This window comes from Eleutherodactylus coqui, chromosome 2, assembly GCF_035609145.1.
Source record: "Eleutherodactylus coqui strain aEleCoq1 chromosome 2, aEleCoq1.hap1, whole genome shotgun sequence".
Lineage (NCBI taxonomy): Eukaryota > Metazoa > Chordata > Amphibia > Anura > Eleutherodactylidae > Eleutherodactylus > Eleutherodactylus coqui.
In genome coordinates this window covers 172,863,849-172,885,094 of record NC_089838.1, presented here as the reverse complement: position 1 = coordinate 172,885,094, position 21,246 = coordinate 172,863,849, and the positions used below count along the sequence as shown (strand labels likewise).

General features: G+C 43.3%; 1 protein-coding gene across 5 annotated transcripts in view; it reads left to right on the top strand.

Annotated features, from left to right (window-relative positions):
* The first annotated feature begins 327 nt into the window (after positions 1-327).
* LOC136611940 (pendrin-like) overlaps positions 328-21,246 on the top strand; it is a 114,831-nt gene continuing 93,912 nt past the window's right edge. For 3 of the 5 annotated variants that reach the window (XM_066591928.1, XM_066591927.1, XM_066591932.1), the window contains exons 1-2: positions 328-396; positions 13,922-14,058. In XM_066591928.1, the coding sequence (XP_066448025.1) occupies positions 343-396; positions 13,922-14,058 (191 nt within the window). In that variant the 5' untranslated portion in view covers positions 328-342. Of the gene's footprint in view, positions 397-10,541; positions 10,862-13,921; positions 14,059-21,246 lie in introns of those variants that run through there. The other 2 variants (XM_066591930.1, XM_066591929.1) reach the window with 2 other exon arrangements.

Below are 21,246 nucleotides of genomic sequence, written 5' to 3'. Positions count from 1 at the left end.
CGGGCATGAAAACGGAAAAATGCCGTCGCCGTGTATGTGCTCATGTGAAAGAGCCCTCAGTTTGCATCAACCGGGTAAATATGTCTTCAGTGGACACTTTACATTGAGATTTATAGGTGTTCAGTATACAAAAGGACCATAAGCTGGTACTGTAAGGAAAACATAGGTGCATCTTCTAACTTGCACCTGCTAGCATTAATGATTGAACTATTAGCGGTTTCGGAAGAAATATATGAAGATTAGAATGTATGCAGCGGCTCACAGGTTCAGTCTTACTTAAACTTGCTTTTCCAAAACACAAGCCCTCATCAGGTTACAAGCTCTATATATTCGGATTCCTATATGTTAAAGTGTTACACTTCACATACCAGAGCTCCTGGACACTGGGCAAAACAGGTATTGTAAGAAAACTTTTCACTTTGTAAATGTTTTAAGGGCACTGAAATAATAGACTTTAATTGTGTATATTTCCAATAGGATTAGTTCCTAGAGATTGTAATTTATGAAGATACACATTTTTTTCAATAAAGGGAAAGTGCAGTCTTTTTTTAATCCTATTACAGTTCGTATAAAATACAAAAGTGACAGAAATTTATGGGAAAACTAGCTTGTTACCGGTGACTTCGTCCGCGTGGAATTTGTATTTTTTTAATCTAATTTGTGTTTTGCTATATATTGAAACATAAAAAGTTCAAATAATGAAAGAAATGTAACTGTGATCTGCTGTCAGCGCCGTTCTGTACGTTGTTGGTCTTATTATCTTTTGCTAGGATATAAAGGTTGTGTGGGCTGTATACACATGAGCACGCCATATACAGTTGCCCATGAGTAAAACATGTTTTTTCTAAATGTACACCTGCTACTTGAGGCCTCATGTCCACAGGCAAAAGAAGAATTAAAATCTGCAGCGGATTTTAACTCTTCTCCTGCACGCGGATCCGCACCCCATAGGGATGCATTGACCACCCGCGGGTAGATAAATACCCGCGGATGGTCAATAAAAGGGATTTTTTTAAAAATGGAGCATGAAAAAATCTGGACCATGCTCCATTTTCGTGCGGGTCTCCCGCGGGGACGGCTCCCGCGGGCTTCTATTGAAGCCTATGGAAGCCGTCCGGATCCGCAGGAGACCTAAAATAGGAATTTAAAAGAATTAACTCACCTGCAGTGGACCGGGAAGGTCTTCTCTTCCTCACGGCCGGATCTTTCTGGCTTCGGCTCGGCGGATGTGCCCGAAGCATGCGCGCGGCACACCGGCGATGTGCCGCAGGTGTGACGAGTTCATCCGCCGGCCGAAAAAGAAGATACGGCCGTGAGGAAGAGAAGACCTTCCCGGTCCGCTGCGGGTTAGTTAATTCTTTTAAATTCCGATTTTAAGCGCTCATGTCCGCCGGGAAGGAGGGACCCGCTGCAGATTCTACATGGAGAATCCGTAGCGGGCCTGATTTTCCCCGTGGACACGAGGCCTTAAGGCTGGGTTCACACAAGACGGATTTGCCACAGAAACTCTGTGCGGAATTTATGTGCGGCAAATCCACCTGTGGCTCCTAATCCTGGGATTAGCCAGCCATGGGGACGAGATTTTGCAAAAATCTTGTCCACATGAGGCAGACAATCCGTCGCAGCAAAGCCAGGTGGAACTAGTGATGCAACGTGGAATTGACAGCCGCAGCATGTCAAATTATTTTTATTTTTCCTTTGCGGCCTCACTCCTCTCCATGGGGAGAGAAAGTTGCAACAGGTTGCCGGCGAACGAACCGCTCCAAAACCCGGAAATCTCGCGGCTTTTTGGTGCGACCAAGCTGCGAGATTTTTGCAGGATTTCCATCCCATGGGAGCCCAGCCTTAGTGTTTGCCCTTGAGCCTTATTGATTGTCATCGCAAATGCTATTTTTAGTGTTCAAATAATTTTTATTAAATTTTAATAAACAAACCTATTACAGCATCATCTCAAAACTGATTTACGTCTGAAGTCTCAAGCCAGATCTTACAGAGGAAAATGCCATCGGTATCTCCCAAATCTGCACAGTCAGAGCCCCCATGAAGGTTGCCTGAGGGTCAGGTTGTCCCTTCTGTAGGTCTCCATAGATCAGGGAGCCGGCGATGATATGAGTGTTTCCAGACTTCATAAAGAATGTGTAATTATAACATATACAGAATAAAAGGAAGATGGGAATAGGAAAGGTGGGGGTGAGGGGTGGGGGACCATCTCAGCAACCAGGAGCTCCAGTCTACACCTCTATGGATGTTAACCAATGAATAGGACAAGGTGGGGATAACACCCGATAGGAGCCATGTTTTTAGTTCTGTGGAATTCCTGACTAAAATCCTGGCTGTCCAGATTGCGTGGTATTTTTGTATTTTGCCCTCATCTGTTGCTGTGAGTTTCTCCATTTGGTTTATATTAGTAATGGTCTCCAGCCACATGATCCACGTGGGAGGAGAATATGACCTCCAAAGCCTTGGAATTATCTGCCTCATGGTGACGAAGAAAAACCTGAGGGCACTTTTTTAATTTTTGAGAAGGGTCTCGGGATCATGGACAGCAAAGCTGCTTCTGGTGTAGGAATCACAGAATCCCTATATACTGCATTGTATAAATTGGTAATCTCCTGCCACAGAGGAAAGACCAGGCGGCAGGACCACCATATGTGAATAAAATCACCTCTCCCTCTGGAACATCTCCAGCAGGTGTGCGGGGTCTGAGGATACATCTTAGCCAAAAGTGTAGGAGTCCTTTACCATTGAGATAACATTTTATAATTTGTTTCTTGGAATTTCGACGATACCGCCAACGAATGGGCCAATGGCTAATGCTATTTTTAGAGGGAATTGCGGCCTTTTGAATTGAAAAGGCAAATCCATCGGTATTACTGGAATGCGTGGAACACTTTCTCCTTTTGCTATTTGAGTCATACTAATAGCGCTTATAATATTTTGTCCCGGGCGTGTAATTTGTAATTGTGTCCCGCTGCAACGTTTTGGCGCATCAAGATTACGCATTAAAAGAACCGGGACACTAACTTTTAACCTCCATTTATGGAAGGCACTGCTGACAATTCCACTGTACAAGGTATGAGGGGACTTGTTGAGTGTCCATAACATCATCCACCCACAGACACTCTACAAATACTGCTTCCCCTTGTGAAATCATTTCTCACTCATCTGTCCTACAGTCTCATTAGTTGGTGCCAAAACTGCCCCTTGATACAACCATTCTTTATTCTATATACTGGGTTGTAGTTGAGAATAAACCTTGCAGAATCTGTCTGTCTGTGTCATAAAGCTCAGCTTTCATTTGTTATACTGCTGAGGTAAACTGAAAGCTGCGCTGTGATTGGTTGCTTTTTGTTATACTGCTGAGGTAAAATGAAAGCTGCGCTGTGATTGGTTGCTTTTTGTTATACTGCTGAGGTAAAATGAAAGCTGCGCTGTGATTGGTTGCTATGGGCAACATAGATTTTCTTTCAAATCTCAATCCATTTATGTGTCTTTTGTTGAAGTTTTAATCCTGGGCAACGCTGGGTATCCCTGCTAGCTTAATAATTGCATACATGTGGCAACAACGTCTGCCCTCATATGTCTGCCCGTTTGTGTAGCCACCCCCTTCCCCTCCGCCTCGCTGCATGGCACGGATGTGCGCCCACGCATCACCAAATAAATCTGTATTGTCGCGCTCCCTAGAGAACTCTATAAATTTTCGTGATAAAACATAGCCCATGACCTTTCTCAGGATGCCAGCTATCTCCCTGCCAAATTTAATCAAAATCGCTTCAGCGGTTTAGCTGCAAAAAGGTAACAAAGACAGACAGAGTTACTTTCACATTTCGAATATTAGTATGGACATCTTGAAGAGAAGTGAATATCATCTTTTTAACCCTTTCCAATCCACTGTCTGATGTCTGAAGACATTATGATTTAAGACTGTACAGCTCCGATGTTGGAAGTCATCCGTCGGGGTTCTCATACTGTATATTGCCAGCCTCTCTGCTGTCGGAGCCTATCCAACGTGTCACCTCATGCAGTACTGGCTTTAGCCAGCATATAGTGCTGTTGTATAACGGCAGAAAAAGAGTAAGCCCCCTAGGAAAACCAGGATACAAATTGGATTGGAAAGGGTTAAGACCTCATGTTACAAGTGTGAGCTTGTTATGCTGCATTGTTAGCATTCCAGTATTTTAAACAGGGAAAAATATAGTCCTCAGGGCAATTCTTGCCATCAAAACTTCAGACACCTGACAAAACCTGTAGAATTAGTTGGGATATGCTTGAATGAAAAATGGTGCCCCTGAAATTAGCAGATTTACCTGAGAAAGCAAAATATGTAGCATCTATTAATTCATAACCTAAGTTCTCCAATGGGACCGCTGGAGATTGCCAACCGCTTGAACTTGACTACCTCGGGTGGTCCCATTGAAGTGATCAGCAAGTTATCCTCTATCCCGTGGATAGGGTATACATTGATATGGCAGGAAAACCCTTTTAAGTCATAGCACTAACAGTTTTCGGTTAAACAAAATAGAATAGAATGTGCCTCAGCAGTCACTGTATATGAGTCATCCCACTGTGCAGTCTAGACATGTTGCATATACGTAATTCTCTTCCATTCAGGTTAGGAAAAATATATCATGTGCCACATTTTAAATATTTAGTGCAGATTCGATAATAAGGCTGCAACCACATGGGAAGGAATTTGCTGCGAAGTCTCCACAGCAGACATTCCGCAGCACGAAATTTGTGTCATAATCCACCTTCTGTGTTGTGGATTTGATATGGAATTTGGTGCAGATTTCACCTCCTAATTTGAAATTCTGGAATCCACACCGCAAGTCTGCTGCTAAAATTGACATGCTGCAGGTTAAAATTCCACACTGCATGTCAATTTCTTCGCAGCGGGGCTTTCCTCAATGCAGGTCAGATTTCCTTTCTTCTGCATAGAGGATATGCTCGGGACGCTGGCGGCGGCGTCTGTAACGTGAATCAGGATGGCTTTCATTGGCTTCCATTGAAGCCGCGGGAGCCGTCTGTGCGGGAAAGCCGCACAAAAATGGAGCATGCTGTGGTTGTTTTCCCATGCGGGCAAACTGCGCGCCGAGAAAAATGACATCCGGGTATTTAATTAAGCTAGAATTCAGCGACTGGTCCATGAAAACTGCACGATCTCAGTGTATTTAGACAGAGCAAGAATCGCTCAAAAGACAGCTTTGAGCGATTTTTGAGCGATTGTTGTTGTGTCTAAATGGGCCTTAAAGGGGTTGTCCCGAGGCAGCAAGTGGGTCTATACACTTCTGTATGGCCATAATAATGCACTTTGTAATGTACATTGTGCATTAATTATGAGCCATACAGAAGTTATAAAAAGTTTTTTTACTTACCTGCTCCGTTGCTGGCGTCCTCGTTCCCATGGAGCCGACTAATTTCTGGCCTCCGATGGCCAAATTAGCCGCGCTTGCGCAGTCCGGGTCTTCTGTAGTCTTCTATGGAGCCGCTCGTGCCAGAGAGCGGCTCCGTGTAGCTCCGCCCCGTCACGTGCCGATTCCAGCCAATCAGGAGGCTGGAATCGGCAGTGGACCGCACAGAAGAGCTGCGGTCCACGAAGACGGAGGATCCCGGCGGCCATCTTCAGCGGTAAGTATTGAAGTCACCGGACCGCCGGGATTCAGGTAAGCGCTGTGCGGGTGGTTTTTTTAACCCCTGCATCGGGGTTGTCTCGCGCCGAACGGGGGGGGGGTTTAAAAAAAAAAAAACCCGTTTCGGCGCGGGACATCTCCTTTAAGGTCCAACTGTGTTAACAGATAATTACAGGAAGTAAAATAGCTCAAAAATGTCTATGGAAGTGGTATGGGGAGGAGGAAGCTGTTTCTGAGGAAGACAGAATAATAGAGACTCACACAGATATGGTTGCTGCAGTTAATAGTAAGTGATCATTATTTCACAGCTACTGAAATCAGATCTATACTACTCAGTACTGCTGTATAACATCCTCCATGATGCTATCCTGCTTCTGTGCGTGCCTACTTTAATGTGTGGTAAGCCCAATGCAGATTCTGGACATGTTTTTTTTTCCATGACACAGATTTAGAATGCTGTATAGACTACTGTTCAGATTCATGTTCAAATGAATGGGGCACTTTTTGCCATTAATTTGATGCAGAATTGCTGTGGATTCTCCATCAAATCTACGTCGAAATCTGCTGTTTGAACAAGGCCTTAGGAAACAGAATCAGCTTTTTTCTCCATGTGCAATGCATAGGAAACAACATGGTGGCAGTCTCCTCCCAACAGCTCAGAGACTACTAAGAATTACAGATACAGCCTGCAGAGGGGAAAACTGGTGATAAATGTCATATATAAGTAAAATAATGAGCAGAAATAGTGTTATTCCTCGTGTATGCATACATAGAAGCTTATTCTGAAAAGTCATCTGAGTATAGTTATGCTCTAAAAATAACGCCAGCAGGGGAAAGCTCAGGGCAGCATCCTCGCTCATGCATGCAGGAGACTCATAAGCATGAGGCCACTTCCACACAGTAGTGTTTGGATCAGTGTTGTGCATCAGTATCTGTGATCCAAAACCAGGAGTGGAGAATAAACAAAACTTTAATGGAGAGATTTGCACCTCCATTGTGCTTTGAGTCTGCTCCTGGTTTTAGCTTGCAAATAGGGATGAAACTACTGACCTAAATATTGCCATGTGAAAGTGGGCGAAGTTCACTGAATTTCTTACACATAGCTTAACTGTGCCTCTATTATGCATTCTTGTATTTAATGTGAGAAATTCCCTTAAATATCTCCAGTAGAAAAAAATATGTGACATCACAAAAGTACATTTCTGCTTTGCCTATCCTCTCAAAATATGAATATTTATTAAATATTAAGGTTATTTTGCATTTACTTTGTTTCTATTAATATACTGTAATATATAGTATATATCTGCTGCTCATATACAGGGTGGGCCGTGGAAATAATACTGATAATACTGCGACACGAAGAATGAGAAGTGTATTGTTATTTTCCAAAGCTTTGTGAAGTCACACATTTTGCTCCAGGTTTCATCTGTTATTTGAGGTCAATGTTTAGACTATTTTAGGCATCTCAAAAAACAGTTTCTACCTAGGTCACCTCTGACTGTTTAAAACTCTTTTCGTTAAGGAACCATTCACGTGACCATATTTTCAGGTCATATGCCGTCCTTGTATTCTACAAACAGCATACAGGCCATTATAGTTTATGAGGCTATTTACCATATTTTCTGTACTATAAGATACACTTTTTAGCAAGAGAAAGTATTGCTAAAAAGTCTATACGCCTTATACTCTGAAGGGACTGACAGTGATTAAGCAGAGGGTTGTGCGTGTGCAAAAAGAGGTCGGGGACTGTAACAGGGGGTACGCCCTCCACATCTAGACCCGTGGTGGTGAACCTATATCGCAAGTACCATAGGAGGTATGCAGAGCCCTCTCTGCTCACACACGCACTGATGACTGCTCACTATGGTTGTGAATACTTTCCGGAATGCCACGGCTCCCTGGCCGGTAATTATTCAGTGGCGCTGACAGCAGTGTTTGCATCCGCAATCATTCCCCCTGACCTCTCCCCCTTGGCTCCGTGAGAGGAGAGGGGAGGAAGCATCCGGACGCACACAATGACGTCCGCAGCAGTGCTGAGAAGAGGAGCTGCAGAGGAAGAGGTAAGTATATGGGTTTTAAGGGTGGGGTGCTATTACTACTGGGGCTCATACAGGGGATACTATTAGTAATAATGTCCCCTATATCGCCCCCAGTAGTAATAGTATTACTACTGAGGTCACTGTGGGGATCACTATTACTACTGAGGCCACTGTGGGGGAAACTATAACTATTGGAGCCACTGTGGGTGTCACTATTACTACTGAGGCCACTGTGGGCGTCACTGTTAGTACTGAGGCCACTGTGGGTGTCGCTATTACGACTGAGGCCACTGTGGGTGTCACTGTTAGTACTGAGGCCAATGTGCATGTCATAACTTCTGAGGCCTCTGTGAGGGAAACTAGTACTACTGAGGCCGCTGTGGGGGAAACTCTTACTACTGAGGCATCTGTGGGGGACACTATTACTACTGGGGCAGATATAGGGGACACTATTACTACTTGGGCCACTGTGGGGGAAACTATTACTACTGAAGCCACTGTGGGGGAAACTATTACTACTGAGGCCGCTGTGTGGGAAACTCTTACTACTGAGGCGTCTGTGGGGGACACTATTACTACTGGGGCAGATATAGGGGACACTATTTTTACTGGGGTCCCTCTGCACATAGTAGCGTACCTGAAGCTGACTTCGGGTATGTTTAATTGTGGTGGAAATGCTGCAGAATGTCCACAGTGGAACTTTCTGTGGCAAATGCTGCAGCATTTCTGCATCCAAAGAAACTGTCAAAATCTGCACTCTCAGTGCAGTTCTTGAACGGAAATCAGCTGCGTATCCGCAGCTGATTTCATACTATGCGGCACTCCCCCTTACCTGCCCCAAAGGCTTCTCGCTGTCAGCGCTTCCTGTTCCCGGTCTGGTCAGGTGTGATGCTGCTAATCAGGTGATGCTGGTCAGGTGAGGTCACTACAGGCCGCTGGGAACAGGAAGCGGGGAAGTGCTGACAGTGAGAAGCCTTCAGGAGGAGGTGAGGGGGAGCGCTGCATAATATTAAATCAGCTGCATTTATGCTGCTAATTTCCAGTCAAAATCTGCACCAATGGTACTCCAGTGCTCCAGCTAGCAAAAAAAACACTGGCCATTCCTCCCTGTCTATTTTGAAAAGGCCCAGACCTTTTTATAACGACAGAGGTAAAATCATACGTTGTGATAAGCCCTGTCCCCTGAATTGTTAGTAAAGTGGGTTTTGGGTTGCAGTTTGGGCACTTGGTCTCTAAAAGTTTTGCCATCACTGGTCCAGAGGAAAGAAGGTTTCTATACCGACATAGAAGGTTTTTTTTCAGTGTAGGGCTACTCTCACACAGACGTTTGTAAAAATACAGTATTTTTTTAATGCATTTTACTGCCTGCAGAGCATTTTTACTGCATATTTTGTGTAGTAATAACACAGGTAAAGTAGGCTGATGATGTCACCACTTTTTTTCCCCTCCCAGTGGCGTAGTAAGCAGCATTAAAAACGCAGTAAAATGCTGTTAAACTGCATTTTACAGCGTTTTACACGCACCCCATTCCTCTTGATGTAGGGTGTCAAAAACGCACTTCAATGCTGAAAAATAGAATATACAGTGTTTGAATTAGTGCATGCTGAAAATGCTGTGCTAAAATGCTAATCTAAGAGGCACTATTGAAATGAATGGAGGCTTAGTGCAACATTCTGAAAGCCCCAGGGTTGCCATTGCAGTTTGCCTATTAGCCCATGCCTGTGGCACAGCTTGATAAATTGCCTGTTATCTTGTGGTATGATGTAATACTATGGTATTACATGATAGTTCAGGAGCGATGAAACCATCGCAAGTTCATGTCCCCTCTGGGGACTAAAAAAAAAAATACAAAAATCAGTTTGAAACGTTTTATTAATTATTTTTTAAAAAGCAATTTAAAAAAACTCTTATCCCATATTTATAATAAAAAAATCTAAATAAAAAAAACCCAAAACATATTTGGTATTGCAGTGTCCATAAAAGTCTGATCTATCAAAGTAATACATTATTTACCCTGCATGAGAAATGCCATCAGAAAAAAAAATACAACCTCAGAATTGCTCTTTTTTGGTCACCCTGTTAAATTACGACCTGCTTATGCCTTTTAAACAAAAATAGTTTTATCTTTGACGCTATACACTTTATCTTGATAAATAATTATTTTTCATATGAAAATAGGTTTTATCTTCAACAGAAAGTCACCGCTACAAGGACGAACTTTGCGCCATATCACGCCAATCTCTACATGCGGTGCATTTGAAGAAAACCATATCCAGAACCCTCATATTATTTTTTATAAGTGTTAAAGAGCTGTTTCTGATTGGCTGAGGCACCTGTCATTCATTCATATTTATTTATGTATGAGTATATTCATTTATTAGATATATCTCAAAAAATTTTAATTTATTTTCGAAAAATCCTTCTCGGGTCAGGGAGACATCACCATAAAATTGAGCCTGTTTTTTCTTTGATGTCATATTTCTTGATCAATTATAATCCCCATATCTAAGTGTGACCATATATTTAGTATTTTTATTTGCTTGCCTCATGATCCCCTTATGTTATCTCTTCATGATATTACCATTGATTGTGAATCTGCATATTGAAAATATTTGAAATATTTGAAGTTTTCTTCATTTTTTATCCCTTTGTATCCTTTTATATCTTTTGATATATGCCTCTTATTATATAGTATTTAGCATATTCCCCATTCGTGATTTCCCCTGTCTTATGATAATTGCCTTCTTATGTTATTATGTTTATTACTTTATACTTAATTAATTCGTATTGGTGCCCCTTTTAAAAAGCACCTATTCACTGTGAATATTTTATTGTTGTCTGATGTCCTTGTAATTTTCTGTACCTTCTCTAGAACACTACAAGCAGTATATTATCTTTTTTAACTTTATTGTCAAATTTTCTTTTTTTTATTACTTTATTGCCATTTTTTTCAAATAAACTTTATTGATGAATTCTGGGCAACTTCCGGTCATGTGTCTAAGTACTAGTCACATGACTGTGACCTTGGCAGTGTCAGCAAAGAAACCTGCATCATTCCCCCTGACCTACTATCTTTTGGAATAAGGAATATCTAAACCAACTACCTTCGTTATGGGCGCCTAATTAAGGGCTATCACAAGCAAACCTGTATATAGAGGAGTTCTGCCGTAAACAAGTAGTCTCCTCACAGAAGTAAGTACTGCAGATTTCTTCCTGTACCATTACATTAATCTCTTCACATTTACCTAGAAGCGCAGCTTTTCTTTACACATTGTTACATCTGTTGACCATCAAATAAGGATAACATTGGAATCATACGTAACAATGTGGCCTATTTATCGTCATTAGTTTGACCTACACATTTTTCCCAGTTTTATTTTGCTGTATTGGAAATTGCTGCAAGTAATGAGAAAGCATCTCTCTATCTAAATAAGATATTACACCCTTTGTAGCTCCAGAAAACCCAACGAAATTCACCAAACTGTAAGCACAGATAGGGACCGGGTCTGAGCAGAAAATGCATGTCGTAATTGAAGGAACTGAAAGAAGCAACTATGAGGAACATCATAAAACTCTCTAAATTGTTTACAACCATGAAAAAGACCCCCAGAATGTACCTGATCCAAAAGCATTACCACTCTCTTCTCTCAAGGTGAACCCCCCCCCCAACCTAAAATACTCTGTCAGTTTGGGGTCCCTACAAAGGGGGGTTATACAGTAAAATCTGCTTAAATGTATTCAGTACCTTATTCATTAAAGTCGTCTGCACACAGGTGGATTTGCATTGCGGAATCTGGAGCAGGAGTTTGCCTCGGGATTTTGCAGCAAGTACTGTCCATAGCATGCTATGAAAAAGTGATTCTTCCTGCATATGAGTGGAAACCAATTGCGGTTCCTGCTCGCAGATGAGAAATCACAACATGCTCCATTTTTTAAAGTCAATAGAAGCCCTCTGACCTGCAGCCCTTCCACAATTGACATTTCGGATAGGTCGCAGATTCTGCGCGATCGCTAGGCTATGATGTGGGAAAAGCAGGAGTTTAAAAAAAGATCTGTACTGCGCATGTCTGACCGCGAGCCATGTGGACCATCCGCAAAGAAAAGAAAGCAGGTGGGTGTGGACACACCTCTGCCAGGGCCAGATTCCACTGCGGGAATCCACATGCGGAATCTGACCCGCCTGTGTGCAGGTTGCCTTTAGGGAAACAATGTTCCATTGCTGCTGCCTCACATAATTGCTTAATTGCTAGAGGCCTCTGAAAGCAGATTCCAAATACGTCCGTGTGAGCCCGGCATTATTCAGATTGCTAACTAATGCCTATGTAATTTACAAAAACTCCCAGAGAATGCTCACCTTCTGCAGTTCCAGGAGGAGTTTGTTGAGCGCCTTCTGTGTGAGACCACCACAGCTCAGCAAGATTATGAAGCCTCACAGAGCACAGCGTTTTACACCCCATTCCTGCCACTGAGGTCAACAAATACCCCCCAAAAAGTGTTGGGTTTGCAGCAAACATGGGAGGAGGAGGTTTTATCGTTCCAGGTGCCCGTCCCAACCAGGCCTCTGTAATTATCCCTGTTTTGAGATATACCACAGAGTTTACATTATTACTTTTACCTAAGATTTAGGGAATGCCAGAAAAGGACAGTGGGGATTCTTTTAGGGAGTCAGTTTTTTTTGGCACAAGTGTACAATGGGGCCTGGAATTTATTCAGTTGTGCCCTGAAATCCCATGGGTGTTCCCTCCATTATAGGCCTAGCCATGTGTCCTATTAGTAGATCGGGGCTACAATGGTGGTATTGATGAACACAAATTAACTAGTGCTATAAAATTTGGGGTGCGTGTCCACAGTTTTTCCTGCTTGAAACAAAGAAAATAGTCATGAAAGTGACATTTATAAAAATAATTTAACTTTATTTATTTTTCACATGAATGTTCAGTACACACCTAGATCAATTTGTAAAGGGGTCTAGATTTCAAAATGGGGTCACTTGTAGGGGGTGTTCTATCGTTTTGGCACCTTAATGGCTCTACAAGTGAGCAATGCGGCCTGGAATTTATTCACTTGTGCCCTACGAGCCAAAGGGTGTTCCATTAATTACAGACCTAACCATGTGTCCAGTAAGCAGATTAGGGCCACAATGGGTATGTTTCTGAACACAGCACAAACCAGGGGATCCATTTGGGGGTGCAAATCCTCATTCATGTGTGTACTGTACAAAAAAATCTGTTTTTAAATTGACACAATTGCAAAAAAATGAAAATTGTAATTTTTTCCTTTTGCTTTGATTAGATTCATTCAAAATCTGTGGGGTCAAAATACGCATTACACAACTAGATGAATTTGATAAGGGGCCTATTTTTAAAATGGGGTCATTTGTGGGGGTTCTTTGTCGTTTTGGTCGCTCAAGGGCTCTACAAGTGGCAACGGGGCCTAAATCACCTTCAAACAAAATTTCTGTTCTGAAAGTTACCGGCTGCTCCTTCCGGTTCGGGCCCCATTGTGCACAGAGACATAATAGTAGGGCCATGATGGGTATTTTTCTGAACAAAGTAGAAACAAGGGGATCCATTTTGGGGTGCAAGTCTTCATTTTCATGCACACTATAGAAAAAAAAACTGTCTTTAAAATGACATATTTGCAAACATATGAAATTTTATTTTGTCTCCTCTAAATTGCAATAACTCCTGGAAATAAACTGTGGTGTCAAAATAATCATGACCCCCCCCCCCTCAGTGAATATATCAAGGTCTGTTTTTCGTAATAGGGTCCTTTGCGGGGGTATCTATCATTCTGACACCTATGAGCCAATCTTAGCTTGGTGTAGGAAAACAAAATGCTCTGTAAAATTTTAATAAATAATGTTAAATTTGTATGTCTTCTAGATTGTTAAAAAAAAAGCTTACTTTTTAAAAATGTGCTTCCAGAATAAAGTAATTGATGGAAATATATATTTTATCACACATTTGTACAGTATGTTTGCACATATTTGACATATTGCAGTTGAAAATGTGAAAACATGACAGTTTTTTCAAAATGTTCCTAATTTTGGCACATTTTTAATAAATATACACAAGCAAATTAGATTAGACAGGTTAGTAATGCTTCTTCTGGTATTTTATACCATTGTGTGCTTTTGATCAGATTTCCAATGATCCAAAACAACCTCATTAACTGACTGTATAAATAAAGTTGGGGTGCGGCTTTCCCATTTGACTAAGTAATTTACATGTGTTTATATGTTATTCACAGGTGATAAAGACAAGAATGGACTGTGATCAGTATCTTGTATCTCGAACAATATACTCTGAGAAAACTTTCCAGCAGAAAATTGAGAAGAGGGAAGGTGTAAAGAAAAGTATTCCACACAAATTGAAAAATAACTGCAGGTTGATAAAAGAATTATTTTCTAAATCTCAGGCTTTTAGTTTTTGAGTCTGAAAGGATTTTTTTTTAAACAAATGTTTTAACCTAGCTATACATGCATATTTGCGGGCTCATTTTGGTTGCAACTCAACTGTTCTTGATTTCTGTGAGCCCAATAAAGGCCTTTCGGCTGCATAGTTGAACAAAAGAAAAGCAAAAAGTATAAACAAAATTGCACGAACACCTTATAGAACATTTACACAAATAAAGACACGACAAAGACACAGGACGAAATCACATTACAGGGTGAATATGATTGACGGGAAAATTTATGGGGGGGATAGAGGGGGAAGGGAGAGAGGGGGGGGAAAGCGGAAAAAGTTTGGGACAACAGGTTGGAGCCCTCGAGCGAACAGTGCCCAGGCCGAGCTGCAGTGGGGTCTTCGGGGACCCCTTTCAGAACTGTCCGGTTTCCACCCAGCTCTTGAATCCCTCCGAGGAACAGAAGGAGATCCAGGCCTGCCCCGTTCCGTAGAACAGGCTCTCAATTTGTATGTGAGACGGGTAAATATGTATATAAACAATGAAACTAGCATTAACAAATGTAGCAAAGTTTAACTTGACACTTAACACTCTTAGGGCGAGCACCCACTGGCGTTTTTTTACCTGCGTTTTGCGTTTTGCGTTTTTCCTGCACAGGCATAGAGATAACATGTGTTCCTGTCCACTGGCGTTTTTTTTGCGTTGCGTTTGCGTTTTTAACATAGGAACTGTCAGTTGCATATGTGTCCCTATTTTTCTCCTAATGCACCCATGAATGTCAATGGAAATTAACGCAAAACGCCGCGAAAAACGCGCGAAACGCGGCGAAAACGCTGCGTTTTTTTCCCGCGGAGAACGCAAACGCCAGTGGGTGCTCGCCCTAAGAAAATGTTTTGTGCCACTATTTGTTTGCCCTTTCAATAGCTTTTTTTATTTTAAGGTATAACAATAGCTTTTCAATGGCACAAAAAGCAGATAGCTTGTTGCAGATAGTTTGCACAGTCAAGTTCAGGCCAGGCTCACACAACCGTAATTGGAATCCGCTGCGTGCCTACCGCAGCAGATTACAGCTGTGAGCCCGGCTGTGACACTGCATACGGCCACAAAATTGTACTGCAAATGACAGCGTACTCACGTAGCATGACAACATCACTTATTGATGATGCGGATATCCATACGCAATGTAATTGTATATGAGCTGCAGGTATGTACGTGACCATAGAGAACAATGGGCCCTATGTAGCGTATATCCACAGTAAAATAGAACATGCTGTGTCTTATTTTCTGTTCGCGGATTACACAATTCCGACACGCTAATGTGATTGGAACTGCATAAGTCATTGCATTTGCTTGCCCGCGTATTACCACGGATCATATGCTTGTGGAATATGCAATTTAAATCTGATTATGTGAGACTGACCTAAACTTTACTATGTCAGTTGGTATTCTGAGCGTTAACCCCTCCTCATCCTATGGGTTCCCGCCAATGGCCATACAGCTACATCCTATGTATGGTGCGAGCTGAGAAGGTGAGCCCACACCATCCGCATTGGGAGCTGGCTGTTATTGACAGACAGCCTCCAGCTGCAACAGTGAAGATTGGTGAGAACACTGATTCCCACTGTTAAACCTTTATATGCCACAATCAATGTTGATTGTGGCATGTAAAAGGTTATCAGAGGGAGGGTGTTCCCTTCATGACGTCATCGTTCCTCTGCCATGTAATAGCAACTAGATGTCAGTCAATGATGTCTGGGTGTAATGTATTGCAGTACAGAAGTACTGCAGTGTATTATTAGAGCGATCATATCATCGCAGGTTCAAGTCCCCAACAGGGACATAAAAAATTGAAATAGAAAAGAAACCTTTTTTTGCACACATTCCCCTCTTTTGTGAAAAAAAAAACACATTTGGTATCAACGCATCTGTAATGATCTGTACAATAAATTGAATATACTTTTTAGCCCACATGACAAATACTATAAAAAAAAAATTTCTTATTTTCATTTCACCTCCCTCAAAAAACACAATAAAAATTATCAGAAAAGCCATATGTATCCCAAAATGCAACCATTAAAAACTACTGATCGTCACTAAAAAAAATCAAGCCCTCCTAGAGCTCCATCGATGGAAAAGTTAAATAAGTAATAAGGCTTTGAATGCAGCAATGCAAAAAAATATGGATATATATATTTTTTTAAAGGGATTTTATTGTGCAAAAGTGGGAAAACCTAAAAACATATATTGTATTTTGGTATTATTGCAATTGTATTAGCCCGCAGAAAAAATATCATTACCGTATATACCGGCGTATAAGACGACTTTTGAACCCCGAAAAATCTGCTCTGCAGTCGGGGGTCGTCTTATGCGCCGGTAATACAAAAAAAAAAAAAAGTGTAAAAAAAAATAAATTTATTACTCACCTCCCCCGGCGTTCTGTCGCGCTCCGGCAGGCTTTAGCCAATCACAGCCATTCAATGATGTCATGGCTGCCGGCGTGTGTATTAGCTTTCTGGAAGCGGGGATTTCAAGCCCCGCATTCAGAAAGCTATGCTGCGGCGGGGACGAGGAGCGAGCGACAGCCTGCCGGAGCGAGCGACATCCTGCCGGAGCGTGATAGAACGCCGGGGGAGGTGAGTAATAAATTTTTTTTTTTTTCTCCACTGTATACCGGCGTATAAGGTGACAGTTGGGGGGTCGTCTTATACGCCCCGTCGCCTTATACGCCGGTATATACGGTAAATTTATGTAACATGATTAACACTGTAAAAAATACACCAAGAAACAATGGCAGAATTGATGTTTATTTCTCCCTGCTGTCCAAAAGAATTAATAAACGTTATGCAATATATTATATGTACCCCAAAAATTGTACCAATAAAAACTACAACTTGCTATGCAAAAACAAGCCCTCTTATGGCCATGTTGACAAAAAAACAAAAAAGTTATGGCTTTTGAAAAGTGGAGATGAAAATTCCCCCATAAATTGCTCCGTCTTTAAGCCCAAAATAGGACATGTCACTAAGGGGTTAAATTCTGTGTTGCTGTAATAAAAATATTACCTAGAAGATGTTTCTACTAAATATTCAGAGTGATATCCAAGGCTGTATTACATGGGTGATGTTAACGCACGGGTTTTGTGTAATTGTGTTTTGTACCATTTTAACTATAGGAACAACATGTGATTTTTTTTTCCACATGAAAAATGCATGTCCCAGGATGCAAATCACATGTTTATAATGCATGTAAATCGCAGAAAAAATGAACACAATATATGTCAGATTTTTATCTGTAAATATAAGCCTTAGGGCTCCTGCACACTGGCAAGAGCTATATGGGGCTATGATTCACAGCCCAATATCGCTCTTGTAAACCTTCTAAAAACCCCTGGATACAAGGTGTTTTCATCCCATTGCTTTCAATGGGGCAGCAGCAGCGCCGAATAGCAATAGGAGAAAAGCAATGGGGGAAAGCAATGGGAGAAGATCGCGATCCTCTGCCATTGCTATGAGGGAGTCCCCTCATCACTGAACACCTTGCCGCTGCTCTCACAGTGTTTAGTGATGAGGGGGCTCCCTGCGGGGATGAAGGAATCCCCTGCCATAGCTGTCACAGCTGTGGCAGAGGATCGCAATGTTCTCTCTAGGTTTTCAATGGGGCCGGCGTTGCTGCCGCTGTTCGACAGGGTAGGAGACAGGTAGGCCACAAACTCTGCGTAAATACTTTACACTTCAAAGCTATTGCTAATGCTGACACTTCTGTTCTCATCCTTGTTTTCAGTTTCAGAACGTCTTTCAAGTGCCAACCTCTGGGGCACTGTATTCACATTAGCCCCTCTCTTCTGTCCTCACCTATGCACAGCTCGCATGCACTCTTTACCTTCTTGCTTAGCCTCAAACCCCCTAATGCAACTAACAAAAATAACAGTCATCCTCATAAATCTCCTAACCATCTGCGAACCCTCACTATCCTGCTGTTACTAGCTGCTGGGGATATCTCTCCCAATCCTGGCCCACCCTCCACTGCTCCTAGCTATCACCCCCTACCTGACTCACTAATAAAATCCCCAAGCCCAACTGCTAGCCCATGCATACCCTCTCCTGATTCCTTTAAATGTGCGCTCTGGAACTGCCAGTCAGCATGTAATAAACTCCCCACCATCCACGACCTTTTTACTGCTAAATCTTTAAGTCTGCTCGCTCTCACAGAAACGTGGATACAGCAGTCTGACACAGCCTCCCCTGCTGCACTGTCTTATAATGGCCTGCAGTTGTCTCATACCCCGAGACCAGATGATAGGCGTGGCGGAGGAGTAGGTGCTCTTCTCTCCCCGAAATGTACCTACCAGGTCATCCCCCCTGTACCCTCACTCACTTTTCCATCATTTGAGGTATATACGCTACGGCTTTACCGTCCGCTGTCCATGCGAGTAGCAGTTCTCTACCGCCCCCAGGTGCTCCTCGCCTGTTTTTGGACCACTTTGCTGCCTGGCTCCCCCACTTCCTATCCTGTGAAATTCCAACCCTCATCTTAGGTGATTTTAACATCCCCACTAATGACCCCAACTCCCCATTTGCCTCTCAGCTTCTTTCACTCACAGGGATGGAAACACTCTTGATCTGGTCTTCCTCCGTCTCTGCTCTGCTTCCAACTTCACTAACTCCCCTCTCCCGCTCTCAGATCATAACCTCCTCTCTTTCTCTGTCACGCTCCCTAACATCTCTACAGACCCACCTACCTACCGTACCTACAGGAACCTTAAGGCCATTCACACCCAGGACTTTGCTGAATCCCTGCAGTCCTCTCTGTCCCCTATCTCTCTCCTCTCCTGCCCCAACCTGGCTGCTGCTCACTACAACACCACTCTCAAACATGCCCTGGATGAAGCAGCGCCCCCCCAGGACCCAAGCCATCCGATGTAGAACAAGGCAACCCTGGCTCACGCCGCAAACGCGCTTCATCCGGCGGTGCTCTAGAAGTGCTGAACGGCTGTGGAGGAAATCGCAAACGTCCGCAGACTTCCTCCACTACAAATTCATGTTCAGAACCTACAACCTCGCCCTCCACCACACCAAACAAGTCTATTTCACCTCTCTAGTCTCCTCACTATTGCACAACTCTAAACGGCTCTTTAATACTTTTCACTCTCTTCTCAGCCCTAAACCGCAGCCCCCTGTGACGGATTTCAGTGCTGAACAGCTGGCTGCTTACTTCAAAAAGACAATTGATGACATCCGTCAGGAAATAACTTCCCAATCCCAGACTAGCCCTGACCCTAGTCTTGTCAGCACTGCATCTAGCTCCTGCTCACTGTCTGTACTCAGACCAGCGACTGAGGAAGAAGTCTCCAAATTGCTCTTCTCTGCTCGCCCCACCACCTGCGCTAGCGACCCCCTCCCCTTACACCTCCTCAGCTCCTTCTCCCCAGTGGTCATCTCCCATCTCACCACTATATTCAACCTCTCTCTGACCTCTGGCATCTTTCCCTCTTCTTTCAAACACGCCATCATATCTCCATTGCTAAAGAAGCCGACTCTGGACACGACTGATGCTGCCAACTACCGACCCATCTCAAACCTCCCCTTCATCTCCAAACTACTAGAACGCCTGGTTTACTCCCGCCTTGTAAGCTATCTATCAGAGCACTCTCTCCTAGACCCCCTACAGTCTGGCTTCCGACCTCAACACTCGACAGAAACTGCCCTTACAAGGGTATCCAATGACCTACTGACAGCCAAATCGATCCTACTGATCCTCCTCGACCTTTCTGCAGCATTTGACACTGTTGACCACAAACTCCTCCTCAGTATGCTACGCTCCATTGGCCTAAAGGACACTGTTCTCTCCTGGTTCTCCTCCTACCTATCTGACCGCTCTTTCAATGTCTTCTTTGCTGGCTCCACCTCCCCTCCTCTTCCCCTTGCTGTTGGGGTCCCCCAGGGCTCTGTACTCGGCCCCATTCTTTTCTCTATCTATACAGCCCCTATTGGACAAACAATCAGGAGATTTGGCCTCCAATACCACCTGTATGCTGACGACACCCAGCTATACACCTCTTCCCGTAACATCTCTGCACCTTTCCTCCAAAACATCACCGACTGTCTGTCCGCTATCTTCAACACTGTGTCCTCTCTCTACCTAAAACTAAATCTCTCTAAAACTGTCTTACTGGTATTTCCACCCTCCACTAACCGACCTCACATCTCCTGACATCTCCATCTCAGTGTGTGGTGCCACCATAACTCCTAGACAACATGCCCGCTGCCTTGGGGTCATATTCGATTCTGATCTCTCTTTTACCCCCTACATCCAATCTCTGGCCTGAACAGGTCAGCTGCACCTCAAGAACATAACAAGAATCCGCTCTTTTCTCACTGTGGACACGTTAAAAACGCTCACTGTTGCCCTCATCCACTCCCGGCTCGATTATTGCAACTTGTTGCTGATCGGCCTCCCCTGCACCAGACTCTACCCTCTCCAATCCATCCTGAATGCGGCAGCCAGGCTCATCTTCCTGTCCAGCCGCTACTCGGACGCCTCTGCCCTGTGCCGGTCACTGCACTGGCTGCCAGTTAAATACAGAATTCAATTTAAACTCGCTACCTTCATCCACAAAGCCCTCCACAGTGCAGCGCCCCCCTATATCGCCTCCCTCATCTCAATCCATCAACCAGCCCGGGCTCTCTGCATTGCTAAGGAAACCAGACTGAGAGCCCCTTTAATTCGAACTTCTCATTCCTGCCTCCAAGACTTCTCCAGAGCAGCACCAGTCCTCTGGAATGCACTACCAAAGGCTACCCGAGCAATCCAGGACTCGCAGAACTTCAGGCGTGCTCTAAAAACGCACCTCTTCAGGGAGGCATACCGCATTTCCTAAAAAACCCCTCTGTTCTCCGCCTGATAACATGCTCCCTGACCTATTGACTGCAATCCCTGCTAGCTATCATAAACCGCTCCTGCAGTCATACCGTTTCTGCCGTCACACGGTTAAATGTCTAACCATTGTCTATGTGTATAGAATCCCTCACTCTCCACCTCGCACATCTCCAGCCCTTTACCTTCTGTATCACCCCACTATTCGTAGTATGTAAGCTCGTTCGAGCAGGACCCTCACCCCTATTGTTTCCATCAACTGATTACTATGTAACCGTGGTTCTGTTATTTTTGAG